General features: G+C 38.4%; 2 protein-coding genes and 5 non-coding genes across 11 annotated transcripts in view; 1 reads left to right on the top strand and 6 right to left on the bottom strand.

The window, feature by feature from the left end:
- The window catches only part of Rfc4 (replication factor C subunit 4), a 15,912-nt gene extending 9,440 nt beyond the window's left edge, over window positions 1-6,472 (top strand). Inside the window, exons 5-11 of one of the 2 annotated variants that reach the window (XM_015499969.2) lie at window positions 1,378-1,497; window positions 3,800-3,943; window positions 4,387-4,507; window positions 5,093-5,218; window positions 5,994-6,074; window positions 6,145-6,261; window positions 6,341-6,472. In XM_015499969.2, the coding sequence (XP_015355455.1) occupies window positions 1,378-1,497; window positions 3,800-3,943; window positions 4,387-4,507; window positions 5,093-5,218; window positions 5,994-6,074; window positions 6,145-6,261; window positions 6,341-6,436 (805 nt within the window). In that variant the 3' untranslated portion in view covers window positions 6,437-6,472. The remainder of the gene's footprint in view (window positions 1-1,377; window positions 1,498-3,799; window positions 3,944-4,386; window positions 4,508-5,092; window positions 5,219-5,993; window positions 6,075-6,144; window positions 6,262-6,340) is intronic. The other variant, XM_048804041.1, reaches the window with a different exon arrangement.
- Window positions 6,473-6,507: 35 nt separating this feature from the next.
- Window positions 6,508-12,969, bottom strand: Eif4a2 (eukaryotic translation initiation factor 4A2). 4 transcript variants are annotated; one of them, XR_001505052.2, is made up of 12 exons: window positions 12,620-12,733; window positions 11,769-11,814; window positions 11,547-11,679; window positions 11,124-11,263; window positions 10,191-10,359; window positions 9,992-10,101; window positions 9,615-9,758; window positions 9,187-9,324; window positions 8,858-8,947; window positions 8,542-8,621; window positions 8,010-8,120; window positions 6,508-7,291 (listed from the first exon to the last, which is right to left on the bottom strand). XR_001505052.2 is itself a non-coding variant. In XM_015499967.2 (11 exons), the coding sequence occupies exons 1-11, from the start codon at window positions 12,646-12,648 to the stop codon at window positions 7,147-7,149; spliced, it is 1,224 nt and encodes a 407-aa protein (XP_015355453.1). In that variant the 5' UTR covers window positions 12,649-12,969; the 3' UTR covers window positions 6,508-7,146. The 4 variants fall into 4 exon arrangements, 2 of the variants coding, with proteins under 2 accessions (XP_015355453.1, XP_015355454.1); XR_001505053.2 differs by having other exon boundaries at window positions 8,014-8,120; XM_015499967.2 differs by lacking the exon at window positions 8,010-8,120 and having other exon boundaries at window positions 12,620-12,969.
- On the bottom strand, window positions 8,682-8,821 carry LOC125617126. The gene has a single exon (XR_007347998.1). It is a non-coding gene; the product is annotated as a small nucleolar RNA SNORA4 (small nucleolar RNA).
- LOC125617124 lies at window positions 9,011-9,142 on the bottom strand. Its single transcript, XR_007347996.1, has one exon. It is a non-coding gene; the product is annotated as a small nucleolar RNA SNORA63 (small nucleolar RNA).
- Window positions 9,404-9,583, bottom strand: LOC125617128. Its single transcript, XR_007348000.1, has one exon. It is a non-coding gene; the product is annotated as a small nucleolar RNA SNORA81 (small nucleolar RNA).
- Window positions 9,830-9,956, bottom strand: LOC125617125. Its single transcript, XR_007347997.1, has one exon. It is a non-coding gene; the product is annotated as a small nucleolar RNA SNORA63 (small nucleolar RNA).
- LOC125617129 lies at window positions 11,364-11,432 on the bottom strand. Its single transcript, XR_007348001.1, has one exon. It is a non-coding gene; the product is annotated as a small nucleolar RNA SNORD2 (small nucleolar RNA).
- Window positions 12,970-21,345: the final 8,376 nt, after the last annotated feature.

Genomic DNA, 21,345 nt, shown 5'->3' with positions numbered 1-21,345 from the left:
TTTTTTTTTTTTTTTTTTTTTTTTTTTTTTGATACTGGGAATTGAACTCAGGGACATTCAACCACTGAGCCACATCCCGAGCCCTATTTTGTATTTTGTTTAAAGACAGGGTCTCACTGTGTTACTTGGTGCTTCAATTGGGAAAAATAAAAACAAAACTAAATCTCTTGTGGGATGCAGGGGTGGTGTTTAAGATTGAGCTCAGTTCTTCATACATGCTAAGTACACACTCTACCACTGAGCTATACCTCTAGCCAGTCTTGTTTTTGTTGTTGTTGTTTTGTTTTGTTTTTTTAATTTAAAATATATATAGAGAAAAGACTAGAGGGTAGTTTCAGACCAGTGGTTTGATGGGGCATGCCAGGTATTTTTATTTTCTTTTGATTTCTCCGTAGTAAGCGTATACTACTGTTAGTAATTTTTTAAAAACTCATCTAACTGTTCATGCCAGAGCTAGGGAGGTAGCTCAGTGGAGAGTACTTGCCTAGCATGCACCAGGTCCTGAGTTCAGTCCCCAGTACTGGGGTCGGGGGCAACTGTTCATGTTAAGGCTGAGGGTGTATATAGTTCAATGGTAGAACACTTATCCAGCATGTACAAGGCCCTGGGTTTGATTTCAAGCTACACACACACACACACACACACACACACACAGAGGGAAAAAAAAAACCTGTTCATGTTTTAATCCAGTGACTTTCCTTATAATAAGCTACATTCTGGAAATGATTTGAAAAGTGCTCAAGTATCAAGAATTCTAACAGTTAAGTATGTTAAGTAAATCCAGTAAGGAATTATTATATAACCATTAAATAACATTTACAATGGTTCTTTTTTTTTTTTCCCTCGGTACCGGGGATTAAACTCTGGGGCACTTGACCACTGAGCCATATCCCCAGCCCTATTTTGAATTTTATTTAGAAACAGAGTCTCACTGAGTTGTTTAGCACCTCACTTTTGGTGAGGCTGGCTTTATTAACTCTTGATCCTTCTGCCTTAGCCTCCCAAGCTGCATGTGCCACCACGCCCAAGGTTACATTGGTTCTTATAACATGGCAAAATAATTATTATACTATATCAAGAGGACTAAAATTTTACATATTTTCTTATGTAGCGTTTTTTTTTTAATGCATGAATAAAGCTAACTTGTTAACTACATGACTCTGCAAAAGAAAGAACACAGACTTGCTCACATACCTTCTATGTATTTTGTATACTAGGTGGATTTTAAACTATTTCAATGTTCAAATGTTAAAATGTGATAGGCCTAGGTTACTTGAATGGTCTACAGTGTTCATATTTATGAACATATTTATGTTCATATTTATTTGCAGTGTTAATATTTCATATTTATTGTATATTTGTTTCATATTTAAATAGGCCTGAACTGTTTCGATTAAGAGTTCTTGAGTTAAATGCATCTGATGAACGTGGAATACAAGTAGTTCGAGAGAAGGTGAAAAATTTTGCTCAATTAACTGTGTCAGGAAGTCGTTCAGAGTAAGTAAACTTGCCTTCCCTTCTCCATGGCATGTAATTTTATTTGTTTTAAATGTAGGCTGTGGTCTGCATATGCCACACAAAAGTTTATATGTTGAAACAATCTTCAAATTCTAATGTTAATGGTACTTGGAGGTGAAATGTTGGGAGATAATTAGGAGAATAGATGAGAGGGCAGGGCTCCCATGATGACATCAGTGGCTTTATAAGAGGAAGCGAGATCGCGTAAGCAGCCTCTGTCTTGCCATTTGATGCTTTCTGCCATGTTATAACAAGACAGCCCTCAACAGATACATACAGTCCCTCAATTGTGGGCTTCCTAGCCTCCAGAACTGACAGAAATAAATGTATTTTCTTTATAAATTGCCCAGGGTTTTGCTTTTTTGTAGCAACACAAAATGGACTAAGACAATAAATGTCCTGCCAAATTTTGAGCTTCTTTAACTTTTATAATTATGTTAGAAAACAAGTTACCTCCCTTGTCAGATAAACTCTTTAGTTTAGTGTATATTTCATAGCTTGAGTTACCACAAAATTTCTTTGAAACTGGGATAGTTTTAGAGTGAAAAGAAACACTATTGGTAATTAAAATATGACTGTCATGCCTGAAGCACACAGAGCTTAGGTGGCAGAGTTAAATTTTACATCAGAACACTTTAAAATTTGTAGAAAGTGAATGACTAATTTTTTTTTCTTTCAACTATATCTCTAATAAATGACTAATATAGATAAAGAATTCTTAAAACTCAATAATAGCCCAGCACAACTCAGGATCATGAGGCAGGGAGATTACTGGTTTGAGGCCAGCCTAAGCAACTTGGCAGGACCTTCATCTCAAAACAAAATTAAAAAAACAGAATATAGCTCTTAGTTCAGTTCACAATGCCAAATAACAGTAATAACCCAACTAAAAAATGGGTAAAGGAATCCAAATACACATTTCTCAATTAAAAAAAAAAAAAAAGCTATACAAATGGCCTTTAAGATGTGAAAACAGGGGGTGGGGCTGGGGCTGGGGCTGGAGCTGGAGCCGGGGCCCGGTGGTAAAGTGCTTGCCTTGCATGTGTGAGGCACTGGGTTCGAGCCTCAGCACCACATAAAAATAAATATATTGTGTTTTCATCTGCAAGTAAATAAATATTTTTTAAAAATGTGAAAACAATGCTCTTCAACATCATTAAGCAAATAAAAATCAAAACCATGATGAAATCCTACTTTATACCTACTACCTGGCTAAAATTATTCTAAATTGAGAATAAGTTGTTGACAAAGATGTGGAGAAATTATAAACTTCATACATTGCTAGATGGAATGTAAAATAAAGTCTCTTGGAAAACAGTTTGGCAGTTCTTCTAAAAGTTAAGCAGAATTATCATGTGACCCAGCAGTTCTACCCCAGGTACATAACCCATAAAAAAAATGTGAATAAAATCCATAACATTATTCCTAATAACCAAAACATGGAAACCCAAATATTTAAATGATTAATGGATAAATAGTTCAGAAAGTATAATAGTGATTGCCTAGAGCTGGCAGATTTGGGGGACGATAAGAGTGACTCCTAATGGATACAAGATTTCTTTGGGTGTAAAAAATATTGTAAATTTAGACTGTGGTAATGGTTGTACAATTCGTGAACATGGTAATGCCCCCACTGCACACTGTTTTGACTTTCTGTAATTTGAGTTACCTGTGGTCAATTGTGATCTGAAAATATTACACGGAAAATTCTAGAAATAAACAATTTTCAAACTACAAGCCATCAAGTAGTGTGTGTGATGAAATCTCAATTCTGTCCTGCCTGGTACATGAATCATTCATTCCTTTATACAGCATGTCATGTCCACGCTGTATGTGCATTCCACCTATTAGTCACTCAGTCGCCATCTTGGTTATCAGAACTGTCACAATATCATGGAATTTGTGTTCAAGTAACACGTAATACCCTCCAAACACAAAAAGAGTGATGCTGGCAATCACTAAATATATATTGATGATTTGATAAAATTATTTCATTTTATTGGCTGGCCTCATGAATACCCATAAAGAGGTCTGGAAAGAAATGTGTTGCTAAATACTACTGATCTCTTATGCCTATTAAACTTCACCATAGCTATGTAAGTATAGGGGAAAAAAACATGGTGTGTATGGACTAATACTCCAATTTCAGACATCCACTGGGGACTACCATATACTAAAAAACATTGTATACTTTAATTGGGTGAACTGTATGTATATATCAGCAAAGCTGTTAAAAACAATACATGCTAAAATCTGATTCCTATGTGTTTCTCCAATTTAGTGGGAAGCCATGTCCTCCTTTTAAGATTGTAATTTTGGATGAAGCTGATTCCATGACCTCAGCTGCTCAGGCAGCTTTAAGACGAACTATGGAGAAAGAGTCTAAAACCACACGTTTCTGTCTCATCTGTAACTATATTAGTAGGTATGTATGTTTCCCTGTAGATGCTAGGCAGTCTTATTTATTTTGGTACTGGGGATTGAACTCAGGGACACTCAAGAGACAGGGTCTCACTGAGTTGCTTAGTGCCTCGAGGTTTTGAGGTTGCTTAGGCTGGCTTTGAACCAGTGATCCTCCTGTCTCAGCCCCCCCCACCCCCCAGCCTCTGGGATTACAGGCATGCACCATCATGCCTGGCCAGTCTATTTTTTTAATTGACACGTAGAAAGTGAACATATTTATAGGCTAACGTGACATTTTTCTGCATATATACATGTAATGGATCAGAGTAATCAGCATATCACTTCAAATATAGTTGTTGATACCACTTGTAAGACAATTTTATTTTGATTTAAAGACTGCATTAACATTCCATCTTGATTTGTTCTTAATAAGTGGTTTTTTTTTTTCCTCTCATTCTTTTGTAGAATAATTGAACCCTTGACCTCTAGATGTTCAAAATTCCGCTTCAAGCCTTTATCAGATAAAACTCAACAGCAGCGATTACTAGACATTGCTGAGAAGGAAAATGTCAAAATTAGTAATGAGGTAAGTAATTCCTTTGATGAATGTCCATGAAGAGGTCTGGAAAGAAATTTATCACTGTGACCCTACTATATTTTTCAGGCAAACTGAAGCTAGATGAGCAACAGTTGGAATGTCTAGGAGTTAAAGGTTTACTACTGTTAAACTATTTAAGCTAATTTCTTTCAGACACCCAAAACTGAGGTCACATATACAAGACAAATACTGCAACAAATAGTCTAATAATACACTTCAAGTGATAAGGTCCTTACTCAGAACTCAACCATAATTTGAATTTCCTTTGCTTATTTTCTGTGATCCAGGAAATAGGATAAATATGGATTTCATTAAAATCAAAAGGCTCTAACTGGTCATCATAGTTTATTCCCACCAACTAGGGAGGCTGAGGCAGGAGGATCTCAACTTCAAAGCCAGCCAGTCTGGGCAACTTTGCGAGACCCTATCTCAAACAATGAAAAAGAGCTGGAGATGGAGCTCAGGGATGAAGAGCCTCTTGATTGAATCCCCACTACACACATACACACACACACAAAAAAAAAAAAAAAATTAAAAAACCCCCCTATTTTCACCCCCCTATTTTCTTTTCAGGGAATAGCTTATCTAGTTAAAGTATCAGAGGGAGACTTAAGGAAAGCCATTACATTTCTTCAAAGTGCTACTCGATTAACAGGTGGAAAGGAAGTCATGGAAAAAGTGATCACAGACATTGCTGGGGTAAGAAACTAGATAAATTCATTATAGTTGTTTTATTTGTGGCTGTTTGAAAATTTTGCCCAGATATTTATGGTGCTATTATGTACACTAGAATATGTAATATGGGAATAAACTGGGTACCAGGATACTAGAGGAGGTAACCCTGATTTTTCAGTTCATCAAGTACATTATTCGATTTTTAAGTATAAAAGGTATAGCATTAGGCACATTAGGTATTCTGTTAAAGCACCCTGTTATCCCTTAATATCTGTGGGGGATTGAGTCCAGAACAGCCCTTCCCCCACAAAAAATCCAAGAAAGTTCATTCAAATCCTTTATGCAAATTATGTAATGTTCACATGTAATCAATTGTATTCACCTTTCTTTGTGCTAGTTTTTATATTGTTTAGGGAAATTCAGGGCACATGCAAACTTTTCAAATATTTTCCATCTGCAGTAGGGTAAATCCATGGATACAGGGCAAAACTTTAAACAAAAGGTATATTTCAACATTCTCGAAATCATTATCAAAACTCACCTCAGTGGTTACATTCAAAACATCATTCCCATTTTTCAGAAAACTGCTTTCCCTGAGGCCCTTAAGGATCAGGAAAAGGGTGGGTACCCTCACTCACCCACTGACCAGACAGAGTACTGCTGTTCTTGTTCCAAGTTTCTTCTTCACAAGAGTTCATCAGTTGGGAAGATGAGGATAACTCCTTTTGCACACATAGGCCACCTCACTATTCTAAGTATGAAATCTATACTGAAATGATCTTTTTTTTATACCTTTTAGGTCATACCAGCTGAGGCAATTGATGGAATATTTGCTGCATGTCAGAGTGGCTCCTTTGATAAACTGGAAGCTGTAGTGAAGGTAAAACCAGTTACCAAACTTGGGGTAAAATTTAAGTGATCTTACCGTAACAATTTTTTCTGTTACACAGGAATTGATAGATGAGGGTCATGCAGCCACTCAACTTATAAATCAACTCCATGATGTGGTTGTAGAAAATGATAACCTTTCTGACAAACAGAAGTCCATCATTACAGAAAAGCTTGCGGTGAGTACATACCATGATTACCCTAGATTATTTATCTGAAGATATTGTTTACCAACTTTTTAAAAATTATTTCTTGTAGGAAGTTGATAAATGCTTAGCAGATGGCGCTGATGAACACCTGCAATTGATTGGCCTGTGTGCAACCCTGATGCAGCAATTAACTCAGAACTGTTAAAGTCAATAAAGTGAATAAAATGACTTTTGTAAATAAAAGGTTTTGAGAGAAAATAAAATGGCCAGAGCATCTTTAAAGTGAATATACAATTTATTTAACATTCAAACTTCATTAAGACATGTGCAATATGGCAATTTTACTGGGGGTTTCACCCTACCTAGGATATGATTGCTTGCTGGGGCTTAGCAACAGGGTCCAGTTCACACTTAGCACTAATTAAATACTTTATTGAATAAATACAATACCAAACAAAATGCATTCAAATGCTTTCTAAAAAAAAAAATCAACTTTAAAGGCCTTTCTATTCAGGCTAATGACAAACACAATAAAGGCAGATATGCTAGTTTAACATAATTGGCTGATTTTATACAGCACTTATATCTTTTAGTCCACAAGTATATTATTAAATGATAGAGAACATCTAATACAACCATTTCTACAGAACTAGGAAATAAATTTCTAAGAAAGAAAGATTTTACAGACCCCATCTTTTATACCCACCCCAACAGTCTAACTCTAAAGAGGATAAAGCCGATGACTTTCCTCACAAGAGCTCACGACTAATGTCGCTTTGCTATCAAAATCTGTATTTCTGATCCGTTATGAGCATTGAGACAAGATTCAAATATTCCCAAAGAAGCACAATGCACGTTGTGATCGCCTATTCAGCAACAGCGAGCACTGCATTCAAATATATCTCATCCCAGGAATTAAATAAGGTCAGCCACATTCATGGGCATTTCCTCCACTGTAGTATTGTAGAAAGTCTCAATGTCACGAAGAATCCTCTTGTCTTCTTCAGTAACAAAGTTTATAGCCACACCTTTCCTCCCAAATCGACCCCCTCTGCCAATTCTGTATAAGAGAAAGAAACCAGCAATCAGAAAATTACTTCTTGCATACTTTTATGAACTACTGAACATGAGGATCCACTTGTTAACCATCAGCTGCTGTTTACTTATCAAGGTTATCGTGCTTCTAATTGGAGCACTAGCTGCTAAATCAATATCTAGAGAAAAAAATCTTCCTTTGCAGTTAGTGCCAAAAGGATTCAAGGCTTGTCTGGCTGCAAAATGAGATTTTATCAGGCGTCTTGAGCATTATTATAAAGCAGATGACAAGTATTGTGTTTGGGGTAGTGAAATTAAAGCCCATACCTAAGTGGGCCAGCCAAGAGCAGTTGTCAGCCTGGGACAGATGTAAACACCAGGAATAAAACAAAGAGAACAGTTATGTAATCCATTTCGACGCACTTCTGGAACTGTAAACTGTAAATACAAATGCTGCAAGGTTAACTATTTTCTAAAACTCACAACTTTTTTTCCAGTGGGAAAACTAATTTTGGTATGGTAACCCAAACTTATCACTGCTTTTTTTTTTTTGCTCAGTTTCACACGTTATACTCAAAATTACTCAAACGTGTTTACCTCCAAAACAGCTCTCTACCTTCCTATAGAAACCAGACAATACAACCACCTAATGCTCCCTAACAAATGCTAACATACAAAATGCCTTGGCTGGAGCAACTTAAAATATCAAATAATCATGACAAAAGAAAAACAAATATAAATACCGACTCGCTCTTTATTCAAACAGTGTGCTGTTTCGCTTATGATTCCACGTCCTAAATTACGTCAACGCCGTTTCTGAGCGCCATCTCGTCATCAACTGCTGCTATGGACTCCTGTATTTTTTAAAAAGTCTTTTTTTACATCATATAACAAAGTACAATTCAATTTATTTAGGGATAAAGCCACTATAACTAAACCAGGGATCACTCAAATTGCTACCAGGCGACACCAAGAAAAATCCCAATTATAGAATCACCAAGAAAAAGCACATGGACAAAGAGCATCACTAAAAATAAAGCTCAAACATACGCTAAGACAACCAACAGATCTAAAGCAACCTGTTCAGTATTGTATGTGCACAAACTGGGCCAAAGAGTACAAGTTTTCCCACTTTGTTCTGACCAATCTTCCCAAGTACAATGTAAATTACATCTGTTACTATCTTTACTGACTATTCCCTGATGACAGTGCCTTTCATATAAAAAAAGAAATATGAATTTATTTCACCAATATACAAAGTCAAGATGTTCTCACCTGTGAATATAGTTTTCACGATTGGTAGGTAGATCATAGTTTATAACCAAAGACACTTGTTGCACATCAATCCCACGAGCCTGAAATAAAACAGTGTATATTTCAGAGTCCTATTCAAAAACACTGGGAGATGCCTATATAATGTAGGCCACAAAATAGTAATGAACTATACAAAGCGGTATAGCCCACTGTGGAGCGTGGTCTTTTATTTTTCTCCCAAACAGCCCAATCTGGTAAAGGCTATTAAAAAAACCTTCCCAAATATATTAACTCTTGGTATATTACTTAAAAAACAGCAAAGTACATATATACTTACCAACAAGTCAGTAGTGATCAGAACTCGGCTTGACCCTGATCGGAATTCCCTCATGATAACATCTCTCTCTTTCTGGTCCATGTCACCATGCTGCAAATGAAAAAAACCTTAATTCAAGAATCACCAGTCAGGTCAACATTTAATTTTATGAACGTGTATGAGACCAAGCGTCCCTGGCTGCTATAGGGGTATAGCAGACAGGTATAGGTAAGAAACAACTTTATTTTGAGCAGGGGGAACGACAACACAGCACTTAACAGCTATATTGTAGTCTGAATCCTGCTTAAAAATGAATATTCAATGTTTAGATTACTAAGAACATTTCTTACCAGAGCAGAAACTGTGAAGTCCCTGGCATGCATTTTTTCAGTGAGCCAGTCCACTTTGCGCCTTGTATTGAGAAAAATCACAGCCTGCGTAATGGTCAGTGTCTCGTACAAGTCACAAAGTGTGTCCAACTTCCACTCCTAAAGCATTTTAAAGAAGAAAAAAACAAACTTAGATTTCTACTGTTCGTTAGAAATTCTTTCCATAAGTCTGTGTAATATATGTTGCACCAAATCTTAAGACAAAGGACACTGGACATTAAGAAAGAGGTCCACCCCAGTCTTTTTAGGATCCAGTGCAGTTAATTTTCTTCTTGTGTGTACTCTGCTAGCATTATTGCAAAAACCAAGATATGATCCTAGCTTCTGCAATTTTAGCACAGTGCTTATACAAGAAGGTAAAAATCTCTCGTAACAATAGACAAAATTACCTCTCTTTCAACATTAATGTAAAACTGTTTGATTCCTTCAAGGGTCAATTCTTCCTTCTTCACCAGAATTCGAATTGGATCTCTCATAAATTTTTTGGTCACTTCCAACACATCTGTTGGCATTGTGGCAGAAAGCAACACAACCTTAGAGAGGGAAAAAAATGTTGTCACGGAAATAGATAGCACAAAAAGAACAACAACAAAAAAAAAAACAAATGTTTGACACCAAGCGTCTCTTGTCTTATCATGGAATGAACTAGACAGAGATAGTAATGTATCAAATGCTTTAAGCAGGGGGAACGACAATAAAACACTTCAGTTATATTGTAACTGTACCTGCCTTAAACAAAACCTCTGAAGAGTGAAATAAAGCTTACCTGAATACTTGTATTTAATTTTTGGAAAATCTCATAGATTTGATCCTTAAACCCTCGGCTCAACATTTCATCTGCTTCATCCAAAACAAACATTTTGATCCATTTTGGAGCTGTTAATAACAAAGTCATATTGTATCATCTCTCCATTAATGAATTTGAGTCTAATAGTAAAAATAAACCATATTAAGATAATACTTACAAAGATATCTTCTGTTTAACATATCAAACACTCTCCCTGGTGTGCCAACAACAATATGTGGTGCTTCAGCCTGCAGTTTTTGCATTTCATTTCGAACATTTGTTCCACCAATGCAGGCATGACAAGTTGCTCCCATATAGTCTCCAAGTGCCAGAATCACCTTTTGGATCTAAAAAAATTTTAAAAATTAATTATTGTCCTGTAAAAGTATATACCGTGACTAACTTCCAAAGCATAATGGCAAGTTTTTGGTCTGTCAACAGCTTGTATGCATGCATAGCACAGAACTACTTCCAAGCTTAAAATGCAGATTGACCTAACTACTTCAAGGTACAATTCTTTTCTGTCTGTCTTGTGCCCTGTCATAAGTTGGATCCTGCTGACCCAGATATCAAGTAATTAAGTAACATTTCCTACATTATTCTTCACTGTGTAAGGTGTAAACAGTGAATCAAGTAATGAATGTAATTACAGCTTGGGCAAATATTGATTTCTCCCACAGGGTATGGTGCCTTAACCTTAATAAAACCTACAGCTTTATTAGAAAGGTTTACTTCAAAGCCAATACAGCAGTGAGCTTTGAAAACATAGCATGCAACAGATGCATCACAAACTACTGAGACAGTCAAATGGTAACATGTCACTGCAGTTTTCATGTTGCACAACTGCATTCAAATTAAAAAACAGGTACAAATCTAGTTCACCCTAAACAGAAAGCTTTGGATTCACAATCTTTTGGTATACAACCCTAGTAAAACATACCTACACACACATTTCCTGCTTAACTTTGAACAAAAACTCCCTGCATGCATGGACAATTTAAAAAGGAGGGCTCTGAAAGGACCAATTTAAGCTGTTTTAAATTCTTGACAGTTGTGAAACCTGAAACCTATGCAACACGCAAGCAGTTTTTTTGAACTACACTATCAATACCTGTTGAGCCAGTTCTCTGGTGGGGGCCAATACTAGTGCTTGGGTCTCCTTGAACTCAATCTCCAACTGTTGCAGGATGGAAATAGCAAATGTGGCTGTCTTGCCAGTACCTGACTGAGCTTGAGCAATCACATCATACCCTAAAAAAAGTAGGATACATATTTACCGATCCCACATCAAATCGTCACTTCTACTTCACACCATGTATTCCAGTTGGAACATGAATTATGCCCCATATTCAAGTGATCAGCAATGAGTATTTTCTTCATTTCAGGTCAGTCCCGAAAGATGTTTGCCATCATTTCACTTTTAAGGAATACAAATAGGTGCTAGTAGTCCCCCAGAGGTTACTTTTCCCTTTTTTATGGTCCACATCAAGGTAGAACAGTGAATTCTTTTTAAATGCCAAGAGTTTTCTTTTACCTTTAATACAGGGAATAATAGCTCTCTGTTGAATAGCTGAAGGCTTCTCAAAACCATAAGCATAGATGCCCCGAAGAAGAGACTCCTTTAAATTCATATCATCAAAGTTATCAACAATCTCATTCCAGTTGCTCTGTTAAGTTAAAAAAAATTACAAAACAATTAAGTAAGATGAAGACACTCACCTTTCAAGACCTTCAAAAATCCACACCCATTTCTTACCTCGATGACACCATCGGGGTCCATTCCCTCTGGGCCTCCATGTTCTCTGATGACAAGAACACCGCAGTTAGGCAACATCCCTTTCCCAAGCCACCTTAACCTTTTCAAACTTTGTCAATGCCCTCCCTACACGTGTAGTCTTAAAAGAGCAAACGAAGCAGATGCTGCAGGGCGCATTAGGAACCGTGGGCCTTCCCCAAGGTTCAGGGCTGTGGACAACTGTAAAAGCAGGCCCACAAATACTAATCAGCCCCCTTCCCCTTAGGCCAGAGCGCCAAATGCTCCCGTTTCGGCAGCGGAGGGTCTCGCGAGAGCTTCACGCGAGGAGCTCCGCCCCTAACTCTGCGCAAGCCGGGGTGATTGACGCCGGCGAAGGGGCCTGCAAAGGGCTATGCCAACGGTTCGCCGGCGCTTCAGCTGCAGGCCCAGGCCCCACTGCCTTCGGGCCACGGGGTGCGCGCCGCAGCGACCCACCGCCCTCAGCTACAGCCTAGGACCCCCAACTCGGGCCGTTGGCGGCAAATAAAGCTTTGGGACTGGGTTACACTACACAGAACGAGGGCTTTAAAACTAAATGTATACCTTGCTGCACTGGGAGGGGAAGCAGCCACTTTCCTCTAATGCGTTTGTCAGAAAAGACCCCCTTCACACTCCGTTTCCGGGCCCTCGCTCTCTCTACCCGCATCTCGGGGCCCAACCCATCATGGAAGCTTCTCGAAGGGCACATAGGGGCATAGTACCCCAAGGAAACGTCGATGTACCTGGAGTTTCGTGCCTCCAAGCCATCCACTACAATCTCTGACGCTACGTAACCTTCAGTATTCAACACCACCACCGGAAAGGCGCCATACCTGTTATAATCCGCGGAGCCACCAGACATGATCCGAAGAACCACTCAGCGCCCGACTGAAAAGACAGCAGCACCCCGCCACCGGTTTTTTATAGGCTCGTGGCCGGAACCCGTTTCTTGCGGAGGAATTTACTTGTCTCTCATCGGTAGCCGCAAAATTGTGATCCTGAGGTCATTACCTCAGGTGAAATCCTAAGCGAGTCGATGAGAAAATACAGATTTCATAGTTTTTCGACTTTGCAGGATCGCTGGAAATCCTAGGATCGAGAGGAGGGCTGGAACTCTTTACTTCGCGGCGGAAGAATATTGCAGCAAGGAGACAAACACCGCTCCCCGCCCGTCCTGCTCCTACGGGGTTTCCGCGTCCCCGACGCAGAGGCGGGCCGGGGAGCGGGGGCCCGCCCGGGAGGCGGAAGCCTGCGGCGCGCGGTTAGCTCGCGGCCGGGCGCCCGCGGTCCCCGCTCCGAGGTCGCAGCCGGGGGTGAGGTAACGGAGGGACTGGCATCTCCGTGCTGTAGACTGGAGGAGAATCAGGTTATTCCGCCTCTTCTCACCACTATTTAATTTGATGGTAAAGAGCCGCCAGGCGTTTAACCCCATCATTTAACATCCATTTAGATCTTGAAAGTGTGAGACCCCTGCTAGGGAAAATATCGGCCACCCAGCACATGCCAGAAAATCCGGTTTGCCGGTACATTTTGCAGAGCGACAAAAAGAAAATAAAAAAAATTTCTATTGCCATTTACAGATGTCTCCGAGTAACAACTCTGTTCGCCTCTTGTTGCTTCTGGTCTTTTCAAGATAATGCTAATGATTTTAACATAACAGGTGGTGTAAGGAAAGCCTGATAAAGTCATTATTAACTTTGGCACATGGGTAGAGGTTTAGAACCAAGTAAGCAGAAATTTTAATGATACTTCTGGCAGATACAATTCCATGCCACTTTGGGACCAAATAAGTTTGGGTTCCTTTTTTTTTTTTTTTTTTTTGTAAGGCTTTGAGTTTTAATTGCCTATGGGTAGTGAAATGTTGATTAACTGAAATTCAGAGCAATACAAATCTTGCTGCTTATCTAAACTTTATGGCTTCTTAAGTCTCAAAGATTTTCATTTAGCCTGAACACAAGCCCCTTATTAAGAATAAAAATGTTTGATCATTGAAGTTTAAAACAGTCCTACTGAGTGCATCATGACTACTCAAGAGAACGTTTTCACGTTAATTCAGAAAACAAAGTCTAATTACTGAAGCAACTGATTCAATTTCCTATATTATAGAGGAGATCTGGCTCTAAATAACATTTTAATTTTTAAAAATCATGTATGTACTTGAAAATTGCCAGGAACTGTAACAAAAATTAATACCAAAATGACAAAGTGGACCTGGCTCTTGGTCTAAAGATGCTGCTTCTCATTCTTTGTGATGGTCTGTAATATTCAAATCCAGATTTGAGGTAATGCCAGACATTTCTGGAGAAGGATGGTGGTCAGAGAACCTTATTGTCTCATTCAAAAACTACTAAAAAAACAATACCCTGAAATCTAAGGAAGTGAGGAAAATACTAAATCAGAAAGGGCACCAACTGCTTAGTCTTACTTGAGTTTTAGTTTGGTAAAATCAAGTGATCATGGGCTGAAATCAATCAGCGATTAACACCTATTTGTGGAGTATTTTCTTTAGGACTAGCATTACCACTAGATACTGTGAAGGATTTTCCAAAGTCTCTTAAGAGGAAATGATCAAAGGGCTAACCTTTAGGTTACAAGCACTGATGAAGTTTCAAGATAAAAAAGAATAATGTAGTCAGAAACTCAGATCTACAATATCTGTAACCCCACAATGTATTCCTAATAAGTGCTGTGCTTACCACATTTGTATGTGCTTACTAAATAATAAGGAACATTAGGTAATAAGTGAATTAATGATCAAAGCATATGCTTTAACAACGTTCTGCAGATCTACAAAGAGCATTCACACTCTGAAATTAAAGATAAATGTTTCTCTTTACCAGGGATCTAAAATTAGATTGCCTTCTAAAAGTCAACTATAGATGCTTCTTACCCAGCCTGGCACCTGTGAGACCTCAAATAATGCAAAAAGTCACATTTCCTGTATGAGCCATCCAATTTAGCCTTGCTCTTCAGTAACCTCACCTGACAGTTACAATCCCATCTAGCAGCTATGAGCTGACATTCATCAAAGGAAGCATGGAATTGGTGCAAATTTGTCAGTACTACATGGAAAAACAATAGCAAAACCTTTAATGAATATGTTCTGTTGGTAGTGACATCTTCCTAATGAAATACCATATAGTCTCATCATTCGGGAAGCATTTGTGTGCTATCTTGAGATTCTTACTTTAAGTCCATCAGTGGATTTTAAGCGATAGCCACACAACAGTATGTTGGTAATTTATTGATATATAAAAAGTTTGTTAATGTATATGTTTTGGATCTAATTATTACTTATTAATGTTCTTTATTATTTAGTAAGGAAACTGCATAATACCTTCTGCTCCTACATCTGTAATTTTAGTGTTTGAAAAGAATTGCCTCAAGCAGGATAGGAGTGGTAGTTAGTGCTGCTACTCATCTCTTTTTTATTCTTTAGTTGCTGGAGGAAATGAGAGGATAGATTCTGCCTGTAGGTAGGCAGCATCCCTGAAGCAATTTGGAAGGAGGCACTCACTGCCATGTTCTTCATAACTTATAAAACCACTGGCATGAAAATAGGTAAAGGTAATAAAATTGAGGAAAATGGAGAAAACTGAAAAGGATCATGGAAGGAACTATTGAACTTTATAAGGTCTAACTTTGAATCCATTTTTCCAAGGTTATTAAATTCTACTGGGTAACCAAAATGCATGTTTTCCTACCCTTACATAGAGATTCAATAAAAGTACATTCTGTATTTCAAATCAAGAAATATAAACCTGTGTTATGGGTGTAGCTCAGGGGAAAGGGACATGCTTAGCATTCATGAGGCTCTGGGTTTGATTCCCAGCACCGTACATACACAAAATGTGGTGTGCATAAAAACTGATGCAGTTTCAAGGTTCTATAAGAGCAGACCAGACACTTTTTCTTTATATCTTTCTTTTTTTTTTTTTTTTTTTTTTTTTTGTACTGGGGATTGAACCCAGTACTTTGAGCTTGTTAGGGAAGTGCTCTAATTATAAACTCAAGTTCTATTTGAAATGCAGATACCTGTGGACTCTGATCTCCCACACAGATTCATTAGATTTGGTCTGATGTGGGGCCAGCTTTTTGATTCTGAAAATGTTTAAATCTACTAAAGAGTTGCCAGAATAAAGCAATGAATGACAAATATGTCACAATTACCAATTGTTAAGAGTTTATCACATTTGCTTTCTTTGTTCTAATTATGTTTAAAGTCACAGATGCAATGACACTTCACTCCTAATTCTTCAGCCAGACATCCTTTACATCTTAAAATAAAATTATTCTCCTTTCATAAAACTATAAAAATACCATTACACCCAAGAAGTTTACTATTGATATAAGAATATGTCTAAAATCTGTCTATATCCAAAATTTCTTAAATGTTCCAATGACATACTGTAGTTTCTTATGTTTTCAATCTAGGATCCAATCAAGGATCACACATATTTAATGGTCCTGTCTCTTTAGCCTCTTTTAATCTGGAAGAGTACCTCCTACTTTTTCCCTGTGTTTTATGACTTTGACATTTTTTTTAGATTCCAGGACAATTCATTATTCTTTGTTTTAGAATGTACCACATTTTTAATCTTTCTGATTTCTCCCTCATTATTAGATTACATTTCTACATTTTTGACAAGTGTGCTATGTATAAGTTGTGAAATGTCCTCAGTCCATCCCATCAGGAGGCACAGCACATAATGTTAGATTTCCTAGTACCCCTTTGTGATTTTCATTCAGGTTAATCCACACTTTGAAAAATCCTGCTTTAAACCTTGCAATGTTGTGTTTTGTTTTGAAGTCATCAAACTCTAGTAGAGTTTTGTATTGTCAGCTCTAATCCTTTATTTGAACTGCTAAACCCGTCAACAAAAACAACCATTAGTATATGGCACCACGTGGGTCCTTGCAGGCATCAAGAAAAAGAACAGAATTCTCAACTTGGATCCAATTGAGAAAGGAAAATAAGCACATCAAAACAATTTAAGAGAACAATTGTCAATCAGAAGACCAAAGAGCAGAAAATTTGTCAAGACTCAGTGGGAAAACAGATGTACTTCTATTCTATGGTGGGAGTTTTAATTTGTGTAACATTTTTATGATATTTTGGCAATATGAAGAATTAAAATGCACATATTAATTTCCCCAAGTATTCAAGTTAGTAATCTTAAGCTATGCATTACTAACACAAGAAACCAGAACCCAGCTCCTCCACTTCATCATCCCCACAGTGAACAAGGATGTTTCTTTCTTCATCATTGTATTGTATTGTATTGCATTTATTTTGAGGTGGGTCTCACCATATTGCCCAGGCTGGTCTTGACCTCCTAAGCTCAAGTGCTCCCTCCACCCTCAGCCTCCTGAGTGCTGGGATTATAGACATGTGCCACTGGGCCTGGTTCCTCATTATTTTAATGGAAATAACCTAAGTATGTATCAAAATGACATTGATTAATAAATGGTATACACACATATTAGCCATTAAAAACAATGTGGTCCTCTTTTGCTTTTAGGAAATGGAATGGATTTATTTTTTCCCTATTTTTCCTCCTAAGTACAATTTAAAAGGCTAGATAGTATATAAAGCAAACACAAAAAGACTCTGAGAGGCATACAAAAGATAAACTGGCTAGGAACCTTGAGACTGAGTTGGTGGTAAGTTCCCTGCAGTTTCTTCTTGTTTTTTTTACATCCCAGATTGAAACAGAAGCAGCCAGCAACCCAGAAAAACCAATAGGCACAGACAAGAAAAACTCCCAACAAAAATCAGCTGTCTCTATCCAACCAACCAGTAAAGAGGCATCCTAGGAAGAACAGTTTTAGGCATATCACATTATTTCAGTCTTAACACCACAAAAGAAACTGGGTCCTACCCATAGCCATGCCAGCAAAGGCCAAGTATCCTGTCATCAGTATCACAACTACCACCACCTCCACATTGTTGGAGGAGACCACAACGGAACCTGGACTTCTGGGATACCTGGCAATAACTAAGATGCTCCTAACCATTCAAATGGTGTGGTATCAGAGGACGCCTGATGGAAAATCAGGACTTAAACATCATACAGTGGCAGCGAAGCCCCAATACCAGCCTGTCAGTAACAAGAGGTATCCCCTCTGAAATGTGTGAGGGGGTGCCACCTTTTGGCAATGGAGAGGGGTGCTTTCCTTCCAAACCAGAGCCTTGTTTCAGCCTAGAGAACTAGCTGAAACAGAATTAATTAAGCTCTAATAAGCAATTGAAAAGATAATATTACAGATTGTAAGAGAAATGCAATCAAAACCACTATCAATTCCACTTCACATCCATTGGGGGAGATATAAAAATAATAACAAGAAGCTAGAGTGTATATCTTAGCAGAGCACTTTCCTAGAACAGCAAACACACACACACACACACACACATATACACAAATAATAACATTATTGGTGTGGGAAAATAGCAATTATTGGTCTGGAAGTTGGAAAATTGAAAACCTAATTCATTGCTGTTGGGAATGTAAAATGGTGTATCCACTGTGGAAAATATTAAACAGAGGATACCCTATGATCCACCAATTCTATGTGTGAGTGTATCCTCAAAAGAATTGAATGCAAGGCCTCAACCAGGTTTTTATACCAATGTTTACAGCAGCATTATTTAAAATATACAAAAAAAAAATGGAAACAGCCGAAACATCCATTGATGGATCAAAAATAAATAAAATGTGTTTTATACACATAATGGAATATTATTCAATCTTAAAGAGGAATGAAATACTGATATATGCTACAATATGGCAGGACATAGTCTTTTTTAGAACTTTTGAGGACATCATCCTAAGCGACACAAGCTAGATACAAAAGGACAAAAATTGTATGATTCTGCTTAGGTGAGCATACAAACAGTAAAATGGTGGGGTGAGGGGAGGACAAGGAGTCATAATGGGTACAGAGTTTCAGTTCTGGGAAAAAGGTTTGTAGATGGATAGGTGTTCATATTTGCACTACATTGTGAATATATTTAATACCTCAGAATTGCCCACTTACAAATGGTTAAAACTTTTATGGTGCATGCCTATAATTCCAACTACTTGTTAGAGAAAAGCAGGAGGATCTAGAGTTTGAGAACTTAGCAAACTCCATCTTAAAAAAATATATGTTATGCAAAATTTTATTTTTACCATAAAAATTGTTTTTAAATGTCTTAATCTAATAATCTATCAGAATGAAATTCTCCCCCCTCCAACATGTGGTTCTAGGTTAACTGTCTTAAAAAAGCAATATACTGAGAGAGAGAGAGAGAAAAAAAAAAAAACACCCCTAGAGTCACATAGCCATATAAGAGCATCCAGGTTTCAACAGAAAAATCACTATGAAAACAATCAGGAAGGTCTCAACCTGATTGAAAAAGATAATAGATGCCATCCCAGAGATGTTAAAATTGTCAGATCAAGATTGTAAAGCAACCATGAAAAAAATAAAATGCTTCAATGACTAATTATTCACACACTTGAAACAAATGAGAAATAGAAAGAAAAAGTTAATTGTATTCATCCTTAAAATGAAAAACCTTTGCTTATTCACTCTTCTCCCTTTCTCTCTTCTCTTTTTTTTTTTTCCCTAATGCCAGGTAGGTCTTAATGACCTGGGACTGGGACACATAGAGTGGGGACCCACAACCATGGTGTGTGTTGGGGGGCTGAGATTAAAGATAATTGAGGTTCTGGCTGTGCTGGATGAAGCTGAGCTGAGGGCCAGGTTACTTGGTAGGTGCAAAGTCCAAACATGTATGCTGGTTACACCTGCATGGGGAGCTGGAGGTAGGTAAGGAGTCCAGGGCCAGGTGAAGAGCCTGGGGATATAGGGACACAGGAAGGAGAAACTAGAAAAGTCAGTTTTGTATTAATATGTTCCATCTGTTTTTCAAGGAATAGAGTACTACAAGGCTAGAGAAACCCTGTCTGGGGAGGAAAGTGACCCAGCAGGACATAGTCTGTGACTGTGGCTGAGATAGGTACTGTGCATCAGGAAAAACTGAGCTGCTCAGCCATGCTCACCAGAACTGTAGACTGGTCAGAATCATTGGCAGGCCACCTCGCCCAAGGCAAGGAGAGTGCTGAGCAGCCCCAGTGACACCACCAAGACTGCCAGACTTGCCCATGCTCTGGGGTCCCTGCAAAAGCAGCTGCTGAGCCCAAGGAATACAGGATGTAAGCAATTGGGGTGGGAACATCTGTTTGGCTGTCAGCTATCCTGGGCAGCTTGTGCCCTCCAGTACTCCCTGCATGCAGAGGAGGTGAGTTCAGGTAAGAATAGTCAGCATCAGCTGGGACACAGCTGAAGTCACAGTGTTTATGGTGCTCTGCTTCCTTTGTATCCAAGTTTCCTCATGGAAACTTTCTTGAGCTGGAAAAAAAAAAAAAAAAAGGTACTTCTCTGTCAGACCTAAAGCTCCTGCAACTTCAGAATTTGCTTCTTGGCAGCCTCTGATGACATTTTCCTCTTCCACCTCCTTTTTCTTCCTTTCTCGTGTTCTTCTTCCATCTTCTCCATCATTTACACCTTTTCTTCCCGCCCCTCAGGTTCCCCTCCACCACCATGCAGCGCAGCGCAGCTTCACAGCCAGTGGTGGGAAAGTAGGGGGCGACCTGGAGCACCGGGTCCGTGCTGCCGGGGACACTCTGCCTAACAGACCGTGATGGAACCTGCGGGGAAGCGGGCGCTTGGGAGAACCGCGCCCCGCCTCTGGTCCAGCTGGCCCCGCTGGCCCCGCTGATCACTGTGGGGCACCAAGCACACGCCAACCGCACAGTCAGCAGCCAAGGTGCCACAGCTACAGCGGGTGCAGAAATACCTTGGCCTTTGAAAGACCCAGTTAAATTAAGGATTAAAAGACAAGTCTCAGATTGGGAGAAGGTATTTGCAAACCACATAACTGACAAAGTATTAGTATTTAAAATATATAAAAACTCTCAATAACTTAACAGTAAAGCAAAAAATCCTAATACAACAAAAGTAAAAAAGATCTCACTCAAGAGAATATACAGATGGCAAACAAGCACGTGGAAAGATGTTTAATAGTAGCCATTTGCAAAACACAAATTTTGAAAAATGTGAGATTATCTCTACACAACTTAGAATGTCTTAAATTTAAGAAGTGACAATACCAAATTCTGGCAAGAATGCAGAGAAATTGGATCTCATACAGGGCTATGGGAATGTAAAATGGTACAACCACCCTGGAAAACAATTGGGTAGTTTAAAAATAAAACTAAACATGCAAACATCATAGGATACTATCCAGCAATATCACTTCTGGGCATTTAGCTGAGAGAAATGAAAATTTATGTTCACACACAGACTCATACATGAATGATCATAGAAGATTTATTTATAAACAGCCAAAAGCTGAAAACAATCCAGTTATTTATCAACAGTGTGTGCTTAAACTGTGTTGTATCCACACCATAGAATGCTACTTAGTAATAAAAAAGGAGAATATGTTCATTGACATATACAACAACCTGGATGAATGTTGATACCATCATGCTGAATAAAGAATCCCAGA

The sequence above is a fragment of the Marmota marmota genome, unplaced genomic scaffold (genome assembly GCF_001458135.2).
Source record: "Marmota marmota marmota unplaced genomic scaffold, marMar, whole genome shotgun sequence".
Taxonomy (NCBI): Eukaryota; Metazoa; Chordata; class Mammalia; order Rodentia; family Sciuridae; genus Marmota; species Marmota marmota.
The sequence above is the reverse complement of the archived record's forward strand: the minus strand, read 5'-3'. Positions and strand labels throughout refer to the sequence as shown.